The 26,078-nt window shown below is 46.8% G+C and overlaps 1 protein-coding gene across 4 annotated transcripts in view; it reads left to right on the top strand.

Moving 5' to 3' along the window:
• MFHAS1 (multifunctional ROCO family signaling regulator 1) overlaps positions 1 to 26,078 on the top strand; it is a 108,651-nt gene that overhangs the window by 79,445 nt on the left and 3,128 nt on the right. The window contains exons 2-5 of one of the 4 annotated variants that reach the window (XR_003318656.4): positions 4,342 to 4,468; positions 9,916 to 10,026; positions 12,946 to 13,124; positions 14,346 to 14,434. Coding sequence is in view for 2 of the 4 variants with exons in the window: in XM_026508487.4 (XP_026364272.2) it covers positions 4,342 to 4,468; positions 14,346 to 14,379 (161 nt within the window). In the remaining 2 variants the exon portion in view is untranslated. Of the gene's footprint in view, positions 1 to 4,341; positions 4,469 to 9,915; positions 10,027 to 12,945; positions 13,125 to 14,345; positions 17,106 to 26,078 lie in introns of those variants that run through there. The other 3 variants (XR_008955967.1, XM_026508487.4, XM_057303395.1) reach the window with 3 other exon arrangements.

Below are 26,078 nucleotides of genomic sequence, written 5' to 3'. Positions count from 1 at the left end.
GAACAGACAATCTCCGACACAAGAGGAAGCATTAGCATTTCAAGCTGGCCTTTTCCTTCGGTTGGGAAACATGCTTTCGTCTTGTTTTACTATTGACTCAAACATAAAAATAAATAACCTCAGGACCATTTCATCTTGAATGACCCAGTTCACTCCAGACTCATTTGTGCTCTTTGTCAGTTGATGTTTCCCATTTAGAATGTACTTTTGACACTGCCACCCAGAAACATCAGTCTCATAATTTTTAATGACTGCAGAGAGTCCCGTCTTATTAGTACGTCATAGTTTTTCATCATGTCCCCGTCGTCCGACACTTGAGAGGGTTACCAAGTTTTCAGTGTGTTATAAATACTGTGGCTATGAGCCATCATTGTATAATTTTTGTTAGAGAGAAAGGCCTTGAAGCAAGTTTCTGAAAATGGAAATATACCAGGTCACATGTATATCTGTCCTCACTTTACTGCTAACATATTTTCTGTAAATGTACCTTTTTTTTTTTTTTACAACTCCCACCAACTTTGGAATTTATTTCTTATTTGCTTTTGCTAGTGATGACAGATGTGTAATAAATCTAATTTTTTTTTCATTTGAAGTTTTCAAATCTCTGGTGACATGGTGTTTTGCAGGCAGATAATTTATGGTCTAATCCTTGCGTATTGCTTTACTATAGAGAATCTGGTTACTGATCATATATTTCCAAATGAATTCTTTATATAGTTGGAAAAGTAAGCGTTTCAAAAAAAAGATGACATCACTATAGTAATAGTGTCAGGAACTTACTGGATGCCAGACATAACATTTAGTACTTCTTAGTTATCTAATTTAATCACCACGATCTCCCTACCCCAACAGTAGGGTGTGGCCGTTAAGAGTTGAGTCAGATAGTCCTGGGTCCAAATTTTGGCCCTGCTACCGCTTCCTTGTGAATGTTGGTGGTACTTAACCCCTCTGAGCCTCACTCTCCTGATGATAAAAATTGTACCTCTTTCATAGGGTTGTCATGAGAACTAAGTGACATAACACATTTACAGCATAAGCACATAATAAATGCTCGATAAATGTTAGCTGCTACTTTGATTATCGTCTTTTCTTCTGGGGTAAATGTGTGTCCTTCACCTTGACATATATAACAGCATGATGATAAGGTAGATTGCATGGTAATGAATGTTACTGGGTCTTCTGATATCATACCCTCCACTCTTTGAGGTCTTTTCCTGTCCTGCAAATCAACATTAGTCTGTCCTTCTCATTGCTCCTCTAACATTTTATAACTTTCCTTGGGGGCCCCTATCACACGGGACTGTAGTTCTTTTTATGCACGTTTGACTTTCTCGGATGCTGGGACCCTCCGTATCAGAGGCCTTGCCTTAGACTCCTCATCCCCTGCACCTCCTCATACACACAGTAAAATCTCCCTATTTAGATACTCAGTGAATTTTAGTTCGGTAGTTTCAGTATTTTAGTTTAGGTTGTTTTTTTTTTTTTTTAAAGATTTTATTTATTCATTTGAGACAGAGACAGAGCATGAGCACGGGGGGACAGGCAAAGGGAGAGGGAGAAGCAGGCTCCCCGCTGAGCCAGGCACCCGATGGCGGGTGGGGGGAGTGGGGGGGTGGGGCGGGGTGTTGATCCCGGGGTCCCGAGATCACAACCTGCGCCAAAGGTGTGGCGCCCCTTTGGTTTGAAAATCAAGTTTGTGTTAAAGAAGTTTGAGACAATGAGTTTCTCTTTTAGTAGACAACACTAGTTATGAGCCACTTTTCGTATTTGTGGTACATTTTTTGCAAAGAAAAAGCTACTTTTCTTGTTTCCTCAGTCCAGCAACAGAAATCTTAGCCAAATCTTCTATCCTAGGAATACCGGCAGCACGCGTTAGCCCGTGGGAGCGCATGGCCGTGCTGGAGATTGTGAACCTTGCAGCCCACTGCTCCGGTTTCTGGAGCATCGAGTGAAGTTTTCACATGCGGGAGACCTCTGGGTGTTGCCAGCTTTCATGCCGCTGCTGTGGCTGGCAGCGCTGCTGGGTGTAGGACCTGAACAAAACCGGTTCCCTGGTTCTGTATGATACTAGGAATCTGGGGTGGAGGGCACTCAAGCTGTCGGTTTAATAAAAACTGATAACGGATGCTTAGTAGTCTACTACAGATCGTTTCAGCTCTGGCAAACTGGTCCGCTCACAGAAATCTGCAGCGGGGCCAGCACGGGAGCCGGCTGGGCCGGGGTGGGTGCCCGAGCGGAGGGCTTGCCACGTGCAGCCAGATCCTGGGCACTCAGGCAGCTGAGAGGGGCCTGTGTGAACTTCCAACCAGGAGAACGTTCTCAGGGGAAACCAGAGAAGCCGAGTCTGTGTTCAGGCCTTGGGGGGGATCTTGGGACAGGAAGTACACACTGAAAATACCCTGTGAGGAGCCAGGGAGAATGGTCCAGGGCCAGGGTGTTAACAGGCCTGGGGTGTTCAGAGCACTGTCTTGCAGTCCTAGTCACGTGGTGGCTGGGTTGGTTCAAAGATGCTCAGCTCTTGGTGGGACTTGGAGCAAATCCGTTAAACTCAGAGAGTTTCTGACTTAGAACATGGTGTCTGGGCCAGATGACTTCCAGCTTTGCATCCAGCTCCAACGTGCTGTTATTTTGGTTTGTTTTATTGCTTTGATAGCATTTAGTGTTTACAGTTTTAACTTGCATTTTTATAGTTTGGAATCTTTTCCTAGCTGGTGTCAGGGTATAGCTCTGATACCCACGTATCCGTGATATAAGCTAATCGCGCTAAATTAACTTTTGCAGTAATTGGGTGTTGACAGTAGTTTGGTTAAGGAACTTCAGATAATATTCAGTTCATATCGTCCAAAGCCATATAAAAATACTCAAAGCGGGAAACAAAGGTCTTATCATAAAAGTACAAATATGTCAATGCTTAGTTCATGATTTAAAAATAGTGTTTTAAAATTGCTCCTCTAGGAGACGTGTTCTGGCATCAAGATGCAGTTCCCACTCTGGGAGGTCTCAGAGGGTGGTGGCAAAGAGTAAGCTTCCCAGAGACTTCCCAAGGTCACATCCCGAGTCTGCCACTTGCTAGCGCTTGACTCAGGGTACGCCACATAACGTCCCTGACCGTCAGCCTCCACATTGGTAAAATGAGGGCAGCCCTTACAGAGACGTCACACAGATGAAATGAGATGTACGTTTCAAGCTCTCAGTTCAGGGGCGGGCACGTGGCCATGCTTTATCACTGTGAGTTCGGCTGAAGGTAGGGCATTTAGAAATAGGGTATTTTAAGGCAAAGGATTTTTTTTATTATCCTTTGTTGGCTTAACTTCAGGGTCGCTAGAATTTCAGATCCGTCATACAAGTGATGGCCGCCAAAGAGTCGATATTTTATTTTTAGTAGTGTCTTTCTCTAGTTGGCATACGTTTAGTGTCCTTGGTTTGGTTTATTTAACTTCTAGGTTTAAGTAGGGGGATTTAGGCAGTAATAAGTTGCATCCTCAGCTAGAAGCTAGTTACTGCATTTTCTCTGAGCGAGAGCACCATGCTGGCCATGAGAAGAGAGAGAGGGCAGGGTGCTGACCGTAAGTAGACAAGGTGGAGGGGAAACTAAGGAATGGAACCCACCACTGCTCTTAGGGACTTAATGATCTAGTTGGAGAGAGATTATATCTGGGGCATGCAGAGCGCACAGGTTTCCTTTGGGTATTGTGGTAATCCATTAAGTTAATTGTCTGTTTTTACTAGACCCCATTACTCATAAAACAGTATTATGCTGGCACTTTCAAATCCCCACGCATACCTACCTAGGAAATCCTCTTGCCAGGGTGAAGTTGGGCTGTTTACCTTGATGACACCTTTAGTCGGCTGCATTTCCAGATCATTTCTGCAGGGCTTTTTTGAAAGACTGCTGTGGTCTGCCCAAATCCCATCTGCCCCGAATGCTAATTACAGATACCTCCTTGGCAGCCCTTGCTTCTCTGGGCTCTAGGGATCCTGGCTCAATTCGCCACGACATCTAGATAAAGATCTCCCGAGTCAGTCTGTGGAAAGGAAGGTGAGGAAAATGCTGGCGGAGGCTGTCTTTGTCTGGAACGATGGCCTTTACACCATAGCCACAAGAATGTTCTCCGTGGTGACACAGATGAGAATTTAGGCAGTGGAGTGGGAGCAGGGCCAGTCTTGTGATTCTGAGTGTGTATTTGTTCTCGTCCATCATCTAGAGACCCTTTGCTTCCTCATGACCTGCCGTCCTCCCTGCTGCTCCCCCATCCCCGTCCCTAAGCGTTGTATTACTCCGTGAAACGGTCCCATTTGTAAGGTGCATATCATGAATGCATTTTCTCTCTCTTCCTGCAGGGGAGTTGCTGAGTCAGCCCAGACCAGAAGGAGTGGCAGAGATCATTTGCCCTAAGAACGGCAGCGAACGAGTGAATGTTGCCTTGGTTTACCCACCTACACCGACTGTGATCAGCCCCTGTTCTAAGTGAGTTCCAGACGTGGTACCCCTGTCCCTCACTCCCCATTGTGCCTCAGTAGTTGTGACAGCAAGAAGCCAAGTTAAAGTACCTTTCAGCAGACCTTGAAGACTCTCCCAGGGCAGACCCGGATACCTAGGTGACGTAGACACCATGGCTTATGTAGCAAAGTAGGAATTTTCTTTTGTTCCTTGTGATTTTTTTTTTTTTTTTTTTGCTTTGCTGATAAAAGAGGATTTAACAGCTTTATTGACATAGAATACAGTTCACTCATTTAAAGTATGTAATTAATTGACTTTTAGTGTATTTGCAGGTATATGCCTCCAAAAAGAGCATTTTTTAATGGATAGTGAGAACAGTGAGGGCCCATTAAATAAGAAAAGCCTACAGAGAATCTATAATACCTTATTTTTCTCTGTAGATGTCTGATTCTCAGTCCTTCATAATCAGCGGCTGTGCAGAAGGAAGCTCCCACCTTCCCCAGACAGACTTACACACACAGAGTGTATGTGAGCTGACTTGCACACAGTGTCAGCTTAGTATTTATTATACATCACACTCCTCCTGGGTTGGGCGTTTGTAGTATTAGGAACCAAACAGGCCATTCCTAAACAGAGATGAAATACCTGTTCTCAATACTCTTGAGAAGTGGCGGCCATGGTCTTGGAGCAGATCTCGTTATCTGGGGGATGGCGGCGACGTGACTTGTACAGAAAAGTATTCTGGCAGCAGACTTTCATTTTTCTCTCTAGTTGACCACATAGAATTTTTTCCCCATATATATAAGCTTTTTATAGAGTGCTTCTGAAATTTGGCTTTGAAAATGATGACCTGTCCTCCCCATCTTGAGCAACTTGCCATGCGGCTGCGTTCCAGAGAGCCCTGTGCGGAATGGGGCTCATGCCTCTGCCCCAAAGTGTCCCTTTTCCTGACTTTGGTGTGTTGTCTGCAGCGCAAGGGGTTCAGTGGGCCCTCATTCCTTCGCATTTGTGGAAGAGGGCCGCCCCTGTCTCCAAACCGGGTGACTCACTAGGACATCCTTAATTCATCTTTGCTGGCAAAGATCCCTGAATGCCCAAGGGGAACACTGATCTCAGGCTGGATATGCAGAATGCTGTTTTAGCAAATCTGCTGCACACGGTCTAATTCATCATTCATGTGACCCTAAGACATCGTGACATCGCGAAGCTCTTCTTAGGATTACGTAGTACACTTCATATTAACCAGAGCATCCCGTCCCGAACATATCAAACGACAGAAATGTTACCGTTCTTTGGTATACATGGGTCCCTTTCTTTCAGACACACGTAGGGAAAGGCTAAGGGGATTCACAGAAGTCGCAGCTGTGACATGGAGGGAAACGGTTTGCAATACGCTTTGCACTGGCATAGATTTTCCTGAGCCGGCAACAGTCGTTAACCTCTTGTTTTGCCACAGCCACGTGGCATTTAAGAAGCGAGATAGAGGTAGAAGTTAACATATCCATTTGCACGAGAAACCACAGTGGCCCCGAGCCAGCTGTATCGGTGTTTTCCCAGGGGCTTCTCACTGTACTGCCACAGAAAGCCATTTATACCAGCCTGCAGAAAACTCTCTCAGCCCCTCCTTCTCTCACACTTTATTATAACTAAATGCATAAGCAGCTCTAAGCTCTTGGGTAATCAGAGCCACGTAGCCTCCAATGTCTAGATGCTGGAGAGAATACCTTTAGGGATTGAACTACTTTTGACCTAGCTATGTGAGTAGTTTTATTTCAAAATGGATTTTTTTTTTTTTTAAAGTCTCATACGATGGACAGAAAACAAACCCACGTGCAGGCCTGGCCGTGCCCAGCAGAGGTCTGATTTACACGCCGAGGACAGCGTATTGAAAGCAGGAGTTTTGGGGGACTGAGGAGGGACGCTGTCACAGGAGGGGTTATCCTATGGTCACACAGTTAGACGTGGGGCTGCCAGCAGGCAGGAGAAGTTGGGAGTCTGGGGTATTACTGCACTGGCTTTGCAACCCCCGCCAAGTTAACTTCAGCAAGTCATGGTGGGCGGATCTTTTACTTCTCCATCATCCCATAAAATGCAGGTAGATAGGTGGAGATCTGTCTTTCTGAATCAGGCAGATACATCAGAATTTCCAGGACGAAGGGCCAGGCACTGGTCTGAAAAACTAGTCCCTCTGCTGATTCTAAAGTGTGTATGCTGGGACTTCCTGATTGCCAGGGTCCCTCCCTGAGTCTAAGGATGGGCTCCCTTGCCAGTGCACTTTATCTTTGGCTACAGAGCCTCTGTGTGGTCAATAACCAGTCGTCAGCACCAAGGCAACGCTGATCCATGCTACATCGATCGGTATTTTATTGCTCAAATCAAGAAAGGGTTGAGGGTGACAGGAGCGCTCTTCATAATTATGCCAGGACAACAGGCCTCAGCCAGAAAACTCTTCCAGGCCTACCAGAATCATCACCCTCTACTCCTACGTCAATGATCTAGATCTCATGGTGGTTTTTGAAAAGACAATCCAAGCTCTTTAACCAGCTTACTCCTCTCCTTTACAGGTCAAATCAGAGACTTGTCATTTAACTTGAAGCCTGCCTCTGACCATGTATAAAATAATGGTGCTGCCATACGCTTTATAAAGAAAAACCATCGGAACTATTACTTGATTGGATCTTCCTTATAAATTCCAAGCTTTTCTGTTTCTCATTTTAAAATCTGTCTGTGTTTTATTTCCCTGTGGGGAGAGACAGAGAATAAAGAGCAGGTAGTGATTTTTTTTTCCCATCATCTGTTTTGGTGATTGGCAGTTAGGGTCGCCCCCAGCTTTCCATTGGGAAGAGGTCACACGAATGAGATACCTCTCCTCTGCCTCACCCTCCAGGGGGGACCCTGAGGAGCTGAGTGGCTTCTTGTCCTCCGTGCTGATTACCAGATAGAAATGGGAGTCACCTTCATACTTTGGCTCTCCGGGGCTGATTTTCAAGGGTATTTGCTTTTGAGATGGGGTGAAAGTTCACCTCGCAGCACATTTGCTAGGTTGCTCTGAAAAATTCTGACCTCCTTAAGGATATGTGGATTCTGTCTGGTTCATGTTTTAAAGGATGCGGGGATTACTGCCATATTATCATGTGGTACACAGCCGTCACCACGGTCTAATTGTAGGACGTTCTCGTCACTCCCAAAGGAAACGTGTGCCCGTTTGCAGCCACTTCTGTGTAACGCAACACCAGGTTCCGTGCAGTCAAGACATTGGCTCGTGTCACTTTCAGGAATGGTTTTGCCGCCTCGTGTGTTGGTATTAAGCAGATTTATGAGTTTCAAAGAAATTCTTATAAAGTGTTCTTCTTGGCCTAATTCAGTCTAAAGGCAGTGACTTGCTTGCCCTCCCCCCGCTGCTCGCCCACCGTTTTTTGGACAGTAGAGGTGAAGCTGCTTGCGGGGACATCAGCCTTCTTCAGACCTTCCTTTCTTTTTCCTTTTGTCGTATCGGTGGCATTTTTTCAAACCATAAACTTTATTTTGTAGAGCAGTTTTAGGTGCCCAACAAAATTAAGCAGAAGGTACAGAGAGATCCCCTGTCCCCCCCCCTCCCCCACGCACGGCGGCTTACCCCACATCGACGTCCCCCAGCAGAGTGGCACATTTGTAACAGATGAGCCCACACTGACACGCCGTCGTCACCCAAAGCCCACACTTTACTTCAGGGGCCACACTTGGTGCTGTCCGTTCCACGGGTTTGTGTATCCACCATGATTGTATCAAAACCACTATGTCCATTGCCCAGAAAGTCATCCACACTCCATCTATCATGCCTCCCTTCCTCTTCCCTTCCTCAACCCATGGCATGCACTGATCTTTTTTTTTTTTTTTTTTTAGCTTTAGTAAAAGTGTAATTGCCAAATAAAATTGTAAGATATTTAAAACTTTCATCCTGGTGACTTGATCCATGGTACACTGTGAAAGGGTTCTCGCCATTTAATCCCCCCACCCAACACCTCGCATACTCATCCTTCAGAAATTCTGAATGGTCAGCCTGACTCCTAGACATGGAAAGGGTACTGAGTCTTGGACATGATAAGTCATAAGAGGCGAAAATATCCTTTCAGGGAAGTAAGGAGAAACTAGATTCATTTTTTTCAAGTTTATTTTTAAAAATTTTGGTTGTGAATTCCTGCCTTCATCCTGCCTGCCCTGTGTGTTGAGACACTTAAAATTCCAGTCAGTGCAGAAGTAAACGTGAACTTCTTTAGGCAAATGGCAGGTCACTGTTTGCTTTTTATTTTTAGATACCCTGTAGAATGTTCCTCTCTCTCATTTCCAGAGAGGTTTAGACCAACCCCAAGTAAATATACCAAGTAAAATATAGACTCCGATAAACTGCCCGATGACCCAGGTTATCTCCTGATTTTCATCTAAGAGACAGAATCCAATAGGTTAGCATATAAAAATGTTTTTACCTTAAGGCATACTGAAATGCAATCCACATTCTTCCGTGTGGTTTCTTAATGGACTGACCCTTAAACATACAGGAAATGAGACTATATCATTTTTATCTCCTGCCAGCTGCCATTTCCCCGGTGGTGGTCCCACGTCTGTGTGCACTCCACCTGGAGCGGTGGACACGACCGTGGAACTTCATCCGGATCGGGGCAGTTCATGTGTTACTGAATTGGAAAACACGGGCTGGTTGGAACATTTTTGAGCTAATAAGCTTTCTCCTTTTCCAGAAAGTACGACTAAGGATGAAGGGCAGGGCCAAGACATTGCCTTTCAGAACTACCTTTTAAACTTGGGTCATTGCGTACATACTGTAGTGTTCCCATTCAAGCAAGACCCCAGTAAATTCTAGCTTCTTACTGTTTATAAGTCGTCCCAAAGATATAGTGATGACTTCGCAAAGGAATTTTGGCAGTTCCATTGTTATGACATAGGGATATTTAAGACCAATGGAAACAGCCCTTTTATAAAAAGTAGGATGAAGGCTCTGTGGCCTTTATCTCATCAGATAAACAGGCAAAGTATGTTAGACTGCAGTCAGATTAGTTAGTATGGACTTGGTCCTTTTTCTTTCTTTCTTTCTTTCTTTCTTTCTTTCTTTCTTTCTTTCTTTCTTTCTTTCTTTCCTTCCTTCCTTCCTTCCTTCCTTCCTTCCTTCCTTCCTTCCTTCCTTCTTTCTTTTTTTATGAAAGCAATGGAGCAACACGAATTTGGCTTTATAATGATGGAGAATCTTTCACTGACCTCAGAGTTGTAAACCACGACTGGGTGGGGATGGTATTTCAGAAGAAAGGGAGCTAAATGTGGAGGTGGCCTATGGAGTGTATCACATGGCTTTGCTGTGTTTTTTGTAAGCAGTGAGACAGCGCATTGCCTCACTGCGTTCACAGGCCAGGAGAAATAGTGTCTCTTGGATTATGTAGTGCCCCGTCAGCCACACTGATACTAGAATTTGTTCCCTCTCTGCTTAGGTCTCTCCATACTTTCTTGGAAAATTAAATGGAAAAGATAGTGCTTCTTTCCCCTATGTCATCATTCTTACTGTACCCAATCTGTGACTTTAGGAGCGCCAATTTTTAAGGGTAAGTCTCTGGGAAGCAGAGAGGGTTTCTTAAATCGATAAGGGCTTCCTAGGGACTCGAGAGTTTAGGGGGGAAAACAGGGGTGGGGTGGGGTTTGGGATGAAGAGAGCCTATATAGCAGTGCATCTCAAGATTATAATTCCTTTGCTTCTCCAGAATCCAGAAGCCTTTGGGGATTAAGAATAAGGAAACTGCTTGATTCTTTTGCCTAAACTTACTATGATATTGCATGCCTTCGTCATCCTAGTTCCTTGCTGGAAAAAAGAAGTCATTTAAAAATATTTATTATGCACGGATGTCACATCAGGAAAACCTCGAGTGGACCAACACAGCAAATAACTTTTTAAAAGTAGTGTTCGCATTTATTTTCTCAAGACAGTTCGGGCCCTGGAGTTACGCCACCTGAGTTTGAATCTGCGATTTGTTGGTGCTGTGACTATAGGCCTCTGTCAGCTGCGGTTCCAGAAGTGGTTGTCTGGTGGGGTTGTTGTGAGCATTTAGGGAGAGACCACTGCGAGGGGAGCGGTGAGCACGATGCCTTCCAGAGTGCACAGCACTCCGTAAACTCGGTCGCTGTTTTTTCTACCAGGACTGGTAGTGGTGTGTGCTGTGGGTGGCATATCAAGGTAATCCTAAAAAACAGAATTTCAGAAATGCAAATCTAGATCCTAGAATGAAATGTGCTCGCTGACTTGCCTAGCCACGTTTAGTTTATTCGCTGAGGTGCCAGCCCACAGAAGGTAAACGTGTGTGCTGGATGGGTAGGGAAGAAGTGGGCTTCCCTTCCCCTTCACCCCGCCAGGATCTGTATATAAGGCCCCCTGAAGTGTCCTAACCCCATCTTCCTGGGAGAAAAAGGAGACGAGTGGTATCGTTTCTTTCATATCATGATCACAAATGCCTGAGGTGCCTGATGAACCCCTCAGAGCAAAGCCCTCTAACTCATTGGCTTCTAACAACCCCGTAGGCCACACAGGGCCGGGAGCTCTGGGCTCCAGACCGAGCCGCGTTCTGACAATCGCAGTTACTGAGCGGCGCGGCTGGGCCTAAAACCCACATCGTGGCTCCCAGGTTTGGCGCTGTCTTCACACCAAGTTCTTACTTACACGTTTGTTTTAAAATGTAGTGTCATAACGGAACATTGAGGGTATCGTAAGGCCAAGAGATCAGGAATTGAGTGCCATTGAAAGGGTAGCTTATGGGGGACAGTGCCCAGGAGGAGGGCGCGTGCCAGGCCCCGGGGACTCCCTGGGGAAGTGCCAGGGTCGGGCATGAGCCTGTATCGTGTTTTCCCTGGGAAGGTGCTGGCTGGGCATGGCCAGTCTGAGTAGTTTCAGTGGGCTGTGGGGCGCAGGGGCAGTCGCTGGGTGTCTGATCCGTGGCCCCGGAGTGAGGAGGGCAGATAGTGGCCTGCGCGGTCGGAGCCTGATAAAGGAGGTGGTTGCAGGGTGTGGGCTCTGCAGAGTCGGTGTGCACTGAGAGGCACACTCACACTGCAGTTGTTTGCTATCTCTGGGAACTGCCTATCGCTGGCAGGGCAGTCCCTCCAGGGGCAGCCAGGGCCCAGACGAAAACAGCATCAGAAAACAGGAAATGAAAGACCTGGTTCGTGCAACATGGGATAGCTTCAGTTTCAGCCTATCTTCTCACTACCTTGAAGAATTGTGCTGTGCTCCAGGAAGAGTAGGTTCAGTAACCCAAGGGAGTGCTGGGTCTGAGCCTCCACGCTGACCGGTCTTGCCGGCAGCCTGCTGCAAGTCCCCGGATGGCCCGTGGCTTTTGTAGGTGTGAATTACAGCCTTCCCTCTCCGTGTTCTCCGTCAGTGGAGTGGTATTGCTTTGCACCCCTCTGCCAACCTAGAAGCCTGCCGGCTGCAGTGGTTCCCTCTCCCACTCCCCCGCCCCATGCAGCCTTCTGCAGACGCCTGTTCTCCCATCTTTTCAGTGTGCCTTGACATGAGTACGTTGGGCCAGACCGCTTTCTCTTTGGACCTGTGCTTTCCTCTAGATGCACCTGTCCCTACCGAGATACCTGTATTTGAGTCTCAGCTGGCCTCCGTCTCTCTAATCTTTTTGTCCTTCAAACCAATATTATCTTTCAACGTGGGACCCTGCCACTTCTCTATTTAAACGCCTGAAATGGCTTCCTGGTGATTATAGACTCGAGTTTAAACCCCTGGGCATGACTCACAGTCCCCAGCCCCCCTGCTGACACGTGCGACACTCCCTTACTGTGGGAGGGGTCCATCATACCGCGCGGCTGACTGGCTCTCAGCCCCTGGCTAGCTGCCACCCCTCCTCTCTGACCTGGGGAAGGCCCACTGTCCCTAAGGCCAAGGCCCATGTCCCTCAGCTTCTCTGAGATGCTGTCTTCAACCCTTCTACCTGTAATCAGTCACTCTTTGCCTCACTTCTCACACACTGCCATGACAGTAATGGTCTCGTAGTATCTTGGCTGTTTTTCACCTGTGACTTTCTCATCACATCTTATTCATTATTCATTCAGGGCTTTGTTGAGGATTTACCCTCTAGGCATCGTGCCAGGTGCTAAGGCTGCAGAAATGGCCAGACAGACCCTGCCCTCACGAATCTGATAGTTTCTTTGGGGAGAATAGGAATCAGAGACATAACCGAACAAACATGTGAGTGTCTAATTACAATTACAATGTGATCCCTGCCGCAGTGGGTGTGTCAACAAAGTCCCGTGGGCACCGAGAGGAGGGAACTCTACCAGGAAGGATGGAGAAGAGTTCCAGGAAGTAGCATTTGAGGTGGATCTTTGAGGATGGAGAAGCAGTGTGAGGTGGGGAAGGTTGGTGATTTGATGGCTCTTTCCTTCCCTTAAGAGCCTAAACATGAAAAGCAGTATCAGTGTGGAAATATACTCAAACTGGTTTCCTTTTTTTCTCTCTTGAACAGTGGACTATTCCCTCTTGGTGCCCTTGCTTAGAAATTCTTGTGTTTCTGTCCTACGTGTGGCTCAGGGGAACAGACAGCCAGACACAACCGTCTGCATTTCCAAAGGCTCGTTAGAGTCAGTGAGAACGACATTGGCACAGCACACCCCCCTCGCAAAGCCAGAGCTCACACCGCCAAAGGTAACCGCTGGTGGAGACGTGAGTTTTCACACTGCCATCCTCTTTACAGTTAGATTTATCATATTATCACTTGAATTTGAGGCAGTTTTCACAACTTTCTCTACTGGGAAGTTTACTATAATAACCGGCCTTCAAAAAGTCCTCAGGCCCGAGTGCCAGAGAAACATGAAACTATCCCTAGGGCTCCGAACGTCCCAACCTTGCTTTTTTCCGTGCAGCGTGCTTGGGAGTCAAATAACCCTTCTTGAAGGCTGGCCCTGCCGCACACTGGTGTGTCCCCGCAGGTGCGTTCTTTACCCTCTTGGAACCTTCTTTTCCCTCTTGGTGGTTGCAGAGTAGGGTGGGCTCACCTCATGGGCACGTTACGAATTGAGGACTAATCGAATAATGCACTGCGGCTAGTGGTGCAATTGCTGGCGTGTAAGAAGTAGCTGGTAAGTGGGAGGTGCGCAGTTTTGGTGACGTTGCTAATATTACAGTCAGTCTCCATGCAGTCAAGCAGCACTGCGAGAGATGGAGGGTGGAGGCTCGGGGTGTCGTTATAGGAAAGCCATTTAAGGGATGGGGACCTTTGACATTTTTCCCTCTAACCGTTTTGTCAGAATTGAATGCCCCTCTGTTTAATTAGGTGGTGATGCAGGAATTGCTTCATTTTCTATTCATATGACTCCAGCTTTTCGTTTGGTAGCCTTGCCTCTAACATTTTAAGGGAAATCATGCTGTTTAGGCCAGGTACACCTCCTAAACTAGAAATTCTCACTTTTCAGTATAGATTGCTACTCCTAGAGGGTTATTTAGCTTGTATGTGCATGTGTGTGCGTGTGTGCGTGCGTGTGTGTGTGTGGGTGCGCGCTCGCGTGTCCGTGGATGTTTCTTAAAAGGACCCAGGGCTGTGGTTAGAGTTTGGGGTTCTTGATTAGAAATGTAGTTCAGCTGTGAAATTACAATGGCCTAGGTGGTGATTCCCAAGTATAGATCCTCTTTATGTCTGGACTTCATGTCATGAACAGAAGCGTTTGCCCAGCTTTCTAGTGAGAAGATGCTTTCCTTTGAAGGATCATGAGTTGCCTGATGTTTACATTTTTATAAGGAATTCCAGAAGTAGAAATTAGAATCCGCAAAAAACCGATCCCTCTTACTGCTTCCGGTTCTTATCCTTGAGAATTTCATCCCCTTTCCCCTTTTGTCATTGCTCTGCTTTCTTCTCGTCTACCCATATAGGAAGAACGTTGGTGAAAAGCACAGAAACCAATGACTTCTATGGCTCTGGAATTTCCGTGGAGAAGAGAGCATCCGAACTCACCTGGACCATCTTTCATACCTGGCAGACCCTCCACACTCCCACACGTGTTCCGTGCACTTGAGCGAATAGACGTTCAGGGTCCTTGCTGCGGAGGGCGAGCACCTGGCCTCCGGCAGAAGTGGGGGGGGGCGGGGGGAGGCTGGGGGAGAACATGGAGCAAATGTTTTACAACCTGAACCTCAGAACTGTGATCCTCCGAGGAGAGCGCTACTTGAAGAAAAGGAAAAAAAAAAAAAGTCAAATGGCTTCTCAGGGATTTTGTTTTCTGTGCACATAAAAGCCATAGTTCCAGTACAGGTGGCCGTGTTTTGAGCACTCAGATTTCAGTTCTGTTAAATGTGAAAGAGGGATCGACTGACCGTTCATTGCTGTTCCGTAACTAGTGTAAAATATGTATATGTTTATCTTTATTTTTATAATATGCAAATACATTTAAATTTATACAGTTTGATGCTTCTAGCGTTAGTTCACACTGGGTGCAATATTCTGCATGAGAACTGTGCCAAGATGGGGCTGATTTCTTATTTTAGCTTAAGACCATTTTGTTCATTCTTTATTCTTTAATCCTTCTGAGATTAAAAAAAAAATCTCTCTGCCCACGGATTAAGTGTTGGGGTCATAGAGGTTGCCGATAATCAGCAAGGACCTTAAAGGCGTATGTCAGGCAGTGTCTCCTCCCCGTCTTTGAAATAAAGGTCCCTGCCTGTCAGCCTGTTTGTTGGGCAGGCTGGTAGGATTCCTGTCTCACTCTGCCCACCCATCCACGAGCGCCGGGCCAAGTGGTCCTTGCCCCGGGAGGGGTTTCGTTTTCACAGTGCGTGGTCACTGTGTGATGTTCCGAGGGAGGCCTGGTGCTGGGATTCTTCAGGGGAGGGGGACAGAGGGGTCAACGCGTCCATGGAGAACCTGAGTCTTTCACTAGCTAAAGATAATCGGGAGTCAGTTGTGAATGGTGCAGAGCTCACGAGCTTTCTCTCTCTCTCTGCAGCAGAGTCTGTGAAATTTAGCAGAGCACTCTGACAGCTTCCCGCATCAGGCTGTCAGACCTTACGATAGGGAGTTGCCTCGCTGGAGGGCATGATCCCACGTTGGTTATTTAGAAATACAGAGCCCCCGATTGGATGGTCACCTGCCAAGAACTAGCAAAACCATTGTCGTTCAGGGTCCACAAAGTAAACCGTGAAAAGCAAAGCAAATTGCTCTCTCATCCACTCCGAATCGAGGCCAAACGTATCTGCTGAGTAGTAACACATTCTCTGAAGAATGTAAAGGACTCTGTTTACAGCTGCCTCCTCTGTGTGTTGATGGAAAAATGTGCAAAACAGTTTCTCACCAGCGTAAGGCATGAAAAGTGAGTCAGCTGGTATTATTCTTTTCCTTCTTTTATCCAGTATTGACTCTTGCAATGCCAGTGTACAAGGTCTCGACGTATTTTTAAAAGGAATAACAAACTAGCAAGCGGCTGCATTGTGAAAAATCCCAGGGTGATTTTTGTAGATTTTGTGCCCCAGGCGTTGACTTCACTAACTCCAGACCCTCAGTTAAATGAGTATGATTTCTCACGGCCATAAAATCAAATGGAATCAGACTCTTTCTGCATTTTTGGATACTTGAATGTAACACCTCAATTTTGAGATTTCATTTCTCTTTAAAACAGTCACAAGATCACCTGCTTAATCCTTTTGTCACAGTTCTTGTGTGAGCGTGCGCGTGCATGCGTGTGTGCGTGTGTGTGCGTGTGAGCCTAATGGTAACATTTAATTTCTTTATGGACCATCGAATTGTTGGGCATAGGAGTTTTGTAGTTGGCATGAGACGGTTCCTAAACTGTCCCGTTTCCCGACGTGGACCAGTCTTCCGCAAAGACTTTTCAGGATGTGACTTCAGGCTATCTCCCCAGGGGACCATATTAAATGAAAAAAAAAAATGCTCCTTTGGGTGACATACCCTGCAAAATGTTTGTTATTCTTATGAACATAAATGCCCACATTATTAATATCTGCTATTTTTTGACAAGTGACGTTTTGTGCTGTCATCTGAACCCTAGAGAAGCGGTATAAGAAGAAATGTTGGTGTCACGTGTGTTTTAGCAAAGAGGTCTTCGTGCCTGAGGGTCACATGACCAGAAGAAGCTCCAGGAAAGCTCGAGACCTTGCTTCAGGGTGGGGGGAGGGTTGGAGATACAGAAAACACTCTGCTCTACAGGAATGTCCCGTGTCTATGCAGGCAGTTGCGCACCTGGGAAGGCACAGCCGGCCGAGGCTGACAGGCAGTTCACTAAAGCACAAGGGGGGGGTCTCTCGAGACCCAGTTGTCCCTTTGCCTTGCAAACAAGCGCCCTTCAAGTTTGTTATGGTTTCTATTCCTGCAACTTGTGGTATCAAAACCACTTCCTGGAATTGTACGAGTGCTGCCAGAATTAATGTTTTTTCCCCCTTCCAAGAAAAAAAATGACAGTGCTCATAGGTGACATTTGCGCATTGGACTCTTTTGAATGAATAAAAAGGAAAGGGTTTGGTACAATTCCTGGTGGGGTGTGTGTGTGTTCTTTTTCATGCCACAGTTTGTAAATTGTAATTGTGGTTTCCCCTTGAATTGTCTTGACTGGGCAGAAATTTAAAAAAAAAAGAATTCAAAAAAGTTCAATAAAAATACGAAGAAATGGTTAAGCAATTATATTTGCAGAGTTTAGTTGTTTTTGTTTCTCGGTTTCTTTCGTTTCAGTTCTAGGAATAACTTTTATATTTTTAAGTTGCTTTTGAGCTAATGGGAGATGGATGGTGGCAGCCCTCTTGGAGGGGTGGAGTCCCCACAAGGAAAACTGAAGGGTCCCTGTTTACAGTGCTGCCTCTGGGGCGCCTGGGTGGCCCAGCTGTTAAGCGTCTGCCTTCGGCTCAGGTCATGATCCCAGGGTCCTGGGATGGAGCCCCGCATCAGGCTCCCTGCTCAGCGGGAAGCCTGCTTCTCCCTCTCCCCCTGCTTGTGTTCCCTCTCTTGATGTCTCTCTCTGTGTCAAATAAGTAAAATCTCAATAAATACACACATAAAACGCTGCCTCTTTTCTCTTCAAACTTAGAAATCTACCACATGTTTCCAACTTCCCTTTCTAGAGCTTGCTTGCTTTCAAGAGCTCTTAGCAGGCCTTGCCATCTCCTTGAATATTGTCCGGGGCGTGGGGAGGGGCCTGTATTCACCGGACCTGCTGGTACTGGGTCAGAGGCAAGGAAAAGCGGCTGCCTCTGCAGGAGCCCGGCCTCCAGGGAGGACTGAGAGCAGTAAGCCCTGTCTGGGCCTCGCGGCCTGAGCGCTTCCGCGTGGGCCTCCTGAGAGGGCAGGTGGAGCCTCCGGGGGCCGTGGACCCAAACCCACCTCTACCAGCCCGAAAGGTGGCACCTGAGTGTGGCCCTGTTCCCCCTCTAGCTGTCTCTCTCTGTCAAATAGATAAATAAAATCTTGGGGAAAAAATTGGTTTTCAAAATGCTAGGGAAGCCCGTTGGGGCAGGCGAGACCTCCGTCCTGCTGCTGCCCCTCCCGCTGAAAAGAGTAGTACAGGGAACATTACTCATCATTTGGGGCCTCGTTTTTGGTTTTTTTTTTTTATTTTTTATTTATTTTTATTTATTTTTTTTTTAAGATTTTATTTATTTATTTGCCAGAGATAGAGACAGCCAGTGAGAGAGGGAACACAAGCAGGGGGAGTGGGAGAGGAAGAAGCAGGCTCCCAGCAGAGGAGCCTGATGTGGGGCTCGATCCCAGAACGCCGGGATCACGCCCTGAGCCGAAGGCAGACGCTTAATGACTGAGCCATCCAGGCGCCCCATTTTGGTTTTTTTTTTTAAACCAAGAAACTCGGAGTTCTTTAAACCTGCCGAGCACGTCCTAGATAAGGAGGTATCAGTGGCCACAGCTACAGTGAGTGATTTATCACCTGTCATTCCCTCTCCAGGCTGCTTCTCTTGCCTGATGGTGAGCTTTTTGAAGCTGCCCAGGTTTGCTTTGAATATACTATGTTCCAGATGTGGGGGCCGCTCAGGCGTTGAGTTCAAAAGCCCAGGGGTTCCCTCGCCCAGGCCTCCGGCACACAGTGGTGGTGGGAATGAGGAAGGCCCTCCCCCCTAGAACTAGGCACTCTTGCACTGACAAGAACGGTTGCTGGAAGAGGTTTTTATTAAGCAGATGATCGTTTACGTTATCTGCGTTTGAAGGCATGAGAAAATTCACCTGGCAATGGAAACCCTATTTGAATATTTAAGCTCAAGTAAGAAGTGTCTTTTTCATCTTTATATGCAAGAAATCTTTGGATGAAATGAAGTCGTCCTAAACACTGAGACTAATTCAGTGTTACTCAAACTGCTTCAGGAAACGTTATCTCCTGAGACACTAATGCGTATTCCTCTGCAGAGGAGTGCCGAGATGGACTATGTTTGAGAAATGCTGCATGAAATAACCCGTTGTCGCTGCAGGCCTCTGAGGTGCAGACAGAGACTGTGAGCGGCCGAGCTCCGGGCGGCATTTCCCCATGTACGAGTGTGGAATGAAGCCTTTCCAGAGTCGTCTGCAGATCCCCTCCAAGAGCAGGTTTTCCAGGGTCTGGGGCTGCCCCGCTAGGGCTACACAGGCACTTGTGGGCCAGGTGGACAGCATCCGGTGATAACCACTGCTCTGGAGGCCTTTTGTGTTAGCAGGAGTGACGAAGAGCGCTCACTCCAGACCGCCCCTGTTTGAATCCTGGCTCTGACATCTATGCTCCTCACGTGCAGAATGGGGGAAACAATCTACCTCATACAGTTGTTATAAATGTCCGATGAGATTCTATGTGGAAAGGGCTTAGGACAGTGCCCAGCACCAGCGAGCACTGATCAAATGCAGCTAAGCTCATTCTCTTTACTTGCATGGTGCCCCTTTTTACCAAGAAAGCAGGCCTCAAGCCTGAGTCTTTAAAGGTACCTGCCTAGGGGAAAAAAAAAGAAAAGAAAGAAAGGGAAAGAAAGAAAGAAAAAGAAGAGGAAAGAAAGGAAGAGTACCTACCTAGAATTTTAAATAATTTTTGGTTTTATCATATTTACTAATTGGTCATTTGCCCTAGTGATAAAATGTTTGCTTTAAAAATGAATGCATTTAGGGGCTCCTGGGGGGCACAGTGGTTAAGCGTCTGCCTTCGGCTCAGAGCGTGATCCCGGCATTCTGGGATCGAGCCCCACATCAGGCTCCTCCACTATGAGCCTGCTTCTTCCTCTCCCACTCCCCTTGCTTGTGTTCCCTCTCTCGCTGGCTGTCTCTCTCTCTGTCAAATAAATAAATAAATAATCTTTAAAAAAAATAAATAAAAATGAATGCATTTAGAAATAAATATTTTAAAATATGTTGTAAAGATCAGACACCTGGGTGGCCCAGTTGGTTAAGTATCTGTCTTCAGCTCAGGTCATGATCCTGGGGTCCTGGGATCGAGCCCCACATCAGGCTCCCTGCTCAGTGGGGAGTCTGCTTCTCCATCTGCCTCTCCATCTGTGATCTCTCTTGCTCTCACTCAAATAAATAAATAAATAAATAAATAAATAAATAAATATCTTTAGAGAAACACACACACACACACACACACATGCAAAGCCATGGTCATTTCAAATCTCCAGAAACTGTCTTAAGGACATACAGCAAATGGACAAATGTTCACTCAAGAAAATCCACTAAATACAAAATTGACCAGGGTCTGTGACTTTTGAGGTATGGCCTCCCTAACCCCTCCTCCCCCACAGCTCCATGTTCCAGAAGGGGTACCCTGGGCCCTCTACTTTGGACAGATGTGGCCGAGAAGATGGAGATGCTCTCTCCCGACTCCCTGTCCGGGGCTGCGGTTGCATTTCTCCTCCTCCCCAGCCCTTTGTTGCAGAAGCTCTGTTCCAGGCAAGAGTAGCTGAGAGGACCAGGGCCTCCTGCTTGCGGGCGGTGCTCTAGGGTGGTCAGGGCAGGAAAGAATCGTCCCTGCCCTTCCCCAGCCCGGGAGAGGCAAGCCCGAAGACCAGGGGCGACCACTTCCTCCTCCCTCAGTGCCCGCTTGTAGAGTAGAGGCGCACTGTCAGAAAAAGCGGGTCCCCACCCTCAGTTGCAGTGCAGAGACACAGGGGTCTGTTCCAGAGGAAAGGCAGGCCATAAGGATGCATATCATCACAGCTCTGCCCGAGAAGACTGACTCTAGTTGGAACCGAGCCTGCAGAACGGCATGCCTAAGGATGTTGTCAAAACAGTGCATACCTCGGTGGAGAGCAGTAAAGGCGGCTGGGGAGCTCCATGACACACATGAGACAGCAGAGCAGCCAGAAGTTTAATAGAACCAGGGAAAGAGCCAGGAGAGCTCCCGGGATCACGATCAATTCTGGACGTGCTCTAGGCCGCTGCCACTCAGGAGTAATCAGAGCAGAACGTGGAGCAGACTTCAGAGCATCCCCAAGCCACACTTAGTCCCATCATCACAGAGCAGAAGCCTCCCTGGCACAAGGGGCTCTAACACAACCTCTGAGCAAACACCGACAGAACAATAAGCTACTCCCACGAAGGGGCTACTCCTAGGAAGGCAGACTTGCAGCAAAAATCACTCTCATTCCTGGGAGCCTAGAAGATTGTGCATGTCCAAGACTGAGCTGTCTCAGGAGTGATCAGAGAGGAACTCATGCTACTAGTCTCCGGCTGAATGTGGAACCAAAAAATGTAAATTCCCCGAAACGTGATAGCCGCCTACAAGCTACACACATCCAACAAGTAGAAGGTAAAAATCCAACTGCTGACTTAAGCGCAACTTTTGACCAGTAAGTGACTTACGCAGAACCAGGAGCAACCCCTAGGTTGCGGGGCTACAAGATAAAAATAAGGGGGAAAGTCTGAGCAGGGGCATCAAAGAGCCCCAGTGGAGGAGACTATGGAGGAGATGATAAAAATTGTATGATTGCACGTGTCTTCTTTCTTCTCTTAACTGATTTAGAACAATCAGACAAAATAATCCATATATAACAGAATAGACACAAACATAATATATATTTGACAACATGAGCACAAAGGAAGCAAGCGGAACCACGCGGCGATGGAGTAAGGAAATGACAGCAGATGGTAACTGAAATCCAAAGGAAGAAATGAATGAGCCAAAAGGGTAAATAAGAAAACTATTATACCAAATGTTACAGTATACTTCCTCTTCTCCTTCTCTCAGCATCTTTAGAAGATGTTATATAAAGCAATAATTATAACAATGTATTGTTTTTTGTAAGATGTGGATGTAATGCAAATTAACAATAACAGCACAAAAAGCGTGGGAGAAATGGAGCTAATGTAGGAATAAAGTTTCTGTATTTCCTTGAAACTAAGCCGGTATAAATCTGAAGCCAATTCTGGTAAGATGTATATTGTAAGATTTAGAATACCCCTTAAGAAAATAACTAAAAAAGGGAAGCCTGCGTGGCTCAGTCAGTTGGGTGTCTGCTTTGGTTTCGGGTCATGATCACAGAGTCCTGGGATCAAGTCCCACGTCGTGCTCCTTGCTCGGTGGGGAGCCTGCCTCTCCTTCTGCCTGCAGCTCCCCCTGCTTGTGTGCTCTCTCTCTTTCTCTCTCTCTGCCAAATAAATAAATAAAATCTTAAAAAAAAAAAAAAGAAAAGAAAAGAATTCAAAAACATATTTAGGAAGTTAATGGAATTAAAATGTTACATTAGAAAATACCCAGTTAATGCAAAAGTACACAGTAAAGGAGGAATAGAGGAACAAAATGAGATCTACAGAAGACAAAAACCAGTATGGCAGATGGCAATCTAACCATATCATTAATAACCATATCATTAACATCAGGAGACTTTTTAAAGATTATTTATTAGAAAGAGAGAGAGAAAGAGAGAAATCGAGTGAGCAGGGTGGAGGGGCAGGAGAGGCAGAGAATCCTGGAGCAGACACCTTGCGGAACACGGAGCCCAAGGCAGGGCTTGATCCCAGGACCCTGAGATCATGACCTGAGCCAAAATCAGGAGTCGGCTGCTTAACCAGTTGAGCCACCCATGAGCCCTAATGAGATTAAACAACTTAATTAAAAGACAAAGATTGCCTCTTTGGATTAAAAAATTATGTTCTGCACAGGAGGCGGATTTTAATGTAAAGATACAAATAGGTGGAAAGTAACAGGATGGAAAAAATATGCCAGGCAAAGAACAGCCATGGCAAAGCTGAAGCAGCTATGCCAATATCAGATGCAATAGCCGTTAAAGCGCGTGCACGTACAAAACTGTTACTAGACACAAAAAGGGATGTGAAATATCCAGTATAGGCCTATGCAGTGGTTGGTTGGGACTGCAGGGAGGAGTGGTAGGGACTGACTACTAATGGAGTAATGGGTTTCTTTTAGGCAGGGTACACCGGAGAAACAGAATCAATAACCTACACTGGAAAGAACTCGGTGAGAAGGAACTGGCTCACACGATTACGGAAACTGGCAGATCCAAAATCTGTAGAGCTGGTGTCTCAGTTTGAGGCCATCTGGTGGGAGAATTCTCTCTTACTCAGGGGAGGGTTGGCCTTTTGCTCTGTTCAGGCCTTCAACGGATTAGACGAGGCCCACTGGGCGGGGGGGACACTCTGCCGAAGACACAGGCTTCTGTGAGAAAGACTCGGAGAACAAAGGGAGTGATGGAGCCAAATTGAGAATGGAATGATAAGGTTTGCAAGTGAAGACACAAAACTGAAATAAAGGAAAATACAGGATAATGAGTTGTTAGACTGCTGGCCCGCAGCTTGCAGAAAGTCTGAGGATACGAAAGGATGTGGAGCCGGCAGGCTCTGCCCTGATAAAAGCCTTGGACAACACGGTGCCTACTGAACACGATTCAGATTCCTTGGTCAATTGGCATAACCCTAACTCAACTCTATTTCCCCTGCGGCTGTACTTGAGGTTCTCAGGGCAACCACACCCCAATTCTAAGGGAGACGCCTTTGCCCGCAGCTCCTGCTGGCCCTGTGCCAGTCCAGCATTGCCGGTTGAAGTAGGTAGGGGCATCTGGTGGCCTGGTATGCCAGCAAGTGTCCTGCTCCCAGCACTAGACATGGGAGAGACCGAGCCAACCAACAGCAGGAGCGCGGGGAATGCTGGGACATGGAGAGAGGGGTCAGGGTGGCGCCTGGAGCCACGTCCATACGGAGACCTGGAGACCCGGCTGAAGCAGAGGAAGCTGGGGGAAGGGAGGAGTGCCGACCAAAGCAGAAAAGCATTCCAGAGAGCACACCTGCTGTGAGTGCATCGGGAGACAGTGGGGGGAGGATCCCTGGAGTTGCCTCCAATGTTCCAGTCCCAATATATTATTCAAATGAACCATCTATTGCCGGAGGTGACTTGCATGGCTCTCTGCTTCTGCACCAAAAATACCCCGCTGGAGCAGCACCCCTTTCCCAGGAATTCCTTCCCTCTGTTACCGGGCAGTCGTTCCACACTTATGTGCTGTTCGGCCCTCGGGAGAGTCAGCACTGGTGAAGCACACTGGGCCTCGGCAGAGACCAGGTCCCCTTGAGGTCAGAGGTGATGATGTTCACTACTCACACCGAATTCCGTAGCCCCCAGCCCCGTGCCCTGCACTTGCACCCCCCCGGCCGCGTGCCGTCGCTGTTCACAGTGGTTCCTCTTCATAGAAGTCCCTTCACCTGCTAAATGCTACCTCTTCCGTGTAGCCTTCCAGAGTCTCTCAAGCACAATTAATTTCCCTCTTTGTCGTGCTACGTATGGCTTCCATAGCCGCCACAACACTCCAGCCATTCTGCCTCGAGTGAGACTTATTTATATGCCCATCTCTCCTTCAGGAATTTGGCCTCCTTGATAACAGGAAATGGGCCTGATTCCTCCTCCCCCAACGGCCTATCGCGGAACCTTCCACCCCGACCCCTTCAATGCATATTGGTTCAACAGAATTAAATTCAACTTCTGAGGAACAAGGGAGGGAGAAAGCAAGGAGGACACTCACCCTTTTCCCTTATTCCCAGCTTCCACACCCACGCAGATGGCCACAAAATGGTCGCGTGTATCTGAAGACTTGTCCAGCGCCTTCCTACAAACCCAAATCATCACTAGCTGGGACGAGCTTGTTTGTTTGTTTGTTTGTTTGTTTGTTTGTTTGTTTCTTTCTTTCTTTCTTTCTTTCTTTCTTTCTTTCTTTCTTTTTAAGCCTTGGCATGTGGTCAGTATGGCCTAGCTATGAAGAAAGCATAATGAAATACTTCCAGGTCCTGTGAACTGGCAAACCTGTGTTTACACAATTACATGACAACGAGCTAATGGGATGGCCTTGCTGAGGTTTAATGATGTCGAGAGCGGGAAATTACAGTCCCCTGCCTACGTTTCACTGCAGATTGGTTTGCATCTCATCAGAAATTCGCTTAGAAGGGGTTTGCTATAAATAAGGGGTGAGAGAACCGAATTCCTTATTTTTTTTAAAGATTTTATTTGTTTATTTGAGAAAGAGTGAAAGAGAGCACAAGGACGGGGTAAGAGGCAGAGGGAGAAGCAGACCCCCACTGAGCAGGGAGGCCGATGTGGGGCTCCATCCCAGGACTCCGGGATCATGACCCGAGCCAAAGGCAGTCACTTTACCGGCTGAGGCACCCAGGCATCCAAGAACTGAATTCTTAAGTGCATTTTATTTCTTCCTGAGAGATGCATATGAGAATAAGTGGATGACTGTCAGCTTCTGGGCTGCAGCAGAAAATTCCACTAACTATTTACAGGTGGCAGCAACATAAATAATAAGGGAGGTCTTCTCACGAGTCCAGGCTTCTCTCTCAACCCACTCTGCCAAGCTCCAGTGACATTGCCAAGGCTCCATGGACATGGGCCAGAGAGGGAGCAAGTGCACTTAGCTTACAATCAGAAGACTCAGTTAAAGACCCAGAGAGCAACTAACTAGCCATGGGATCTTTGGCGTGTCTCTGACTAATTGCTCAGGGCCCTTCCACAGTTTGAGTTACATCTGTGCGAGTTCATTAGACTGTTGTCTCACATCTACGAAATTACTGATACGCCAACTCATCAACATTTGGGTCATTTTTCTAGTTGTCGTGAACCACACACAGGTTCTGGCCTGGTTCTCCGTGTGACTAACTCCACATCTGTCACATAGTGGCCTCAGGTAATGGGATTTGGTTGGGCCATGACACTTTTCCTCTTACCTATACACGGTCTGAAGGAACCAGCCTCTAGGACTCATGCCTTCTCAGCAGCAGAGTCTAACACCAAATGAACCAACACATGCGGCCACTGGCCTTCAAGGATTTTATCATAGTGTCATTTTTAAACTCAAGCGAAAAGAACTAAATGTTCAAGTTCTTAGGTGGACAGGTTGGATGAGTGATACGTTTTCTGTGCAAGGGTGATGTCTTGTAAAAAATCAACACAGTTAAAGGAAAACAGTAACTCTAGCTTCCTCAGAAGTATTTACACCCAGGGGACACTTCTAGAATGTTGTGCTTGAAACCCGTGTTTTCAAAACATGGGCTGACCAGACTATAATGTGAGCCATTTTGAAGCCAAACGCCCAGATGGAATCTAAAAGTGACTTGTGTTGCATTGTTAGGATTGTAGAATGTAGATGCCAAGAGGGACCATGTCCGTAAACCCACCTGAGTTTTGGCATCTTGTG

This window comes from Ursus arctos, unplaced genomic scaffold (genome assembly GCF_023065955.2).
Source record: "Ursus arctos isolate Adak ecotype North America unplaced genomic scaffold, UrsArc2.0 scaffold_27, whole genome shotgun sequence".
In the NCBI taxonomy this organism is placed as follows: domain Eukaryota; kingdom Metazoa; phylum Chordata; class Mammalia; order Carnivora; family Ursidae; genus Ursus; species Ursus arctos.
The sequence above is the reverse complement of the archived record's forward strand: the minus strand, read 5'-3'. Positions and strand labels throughout refer to the sequence as shown.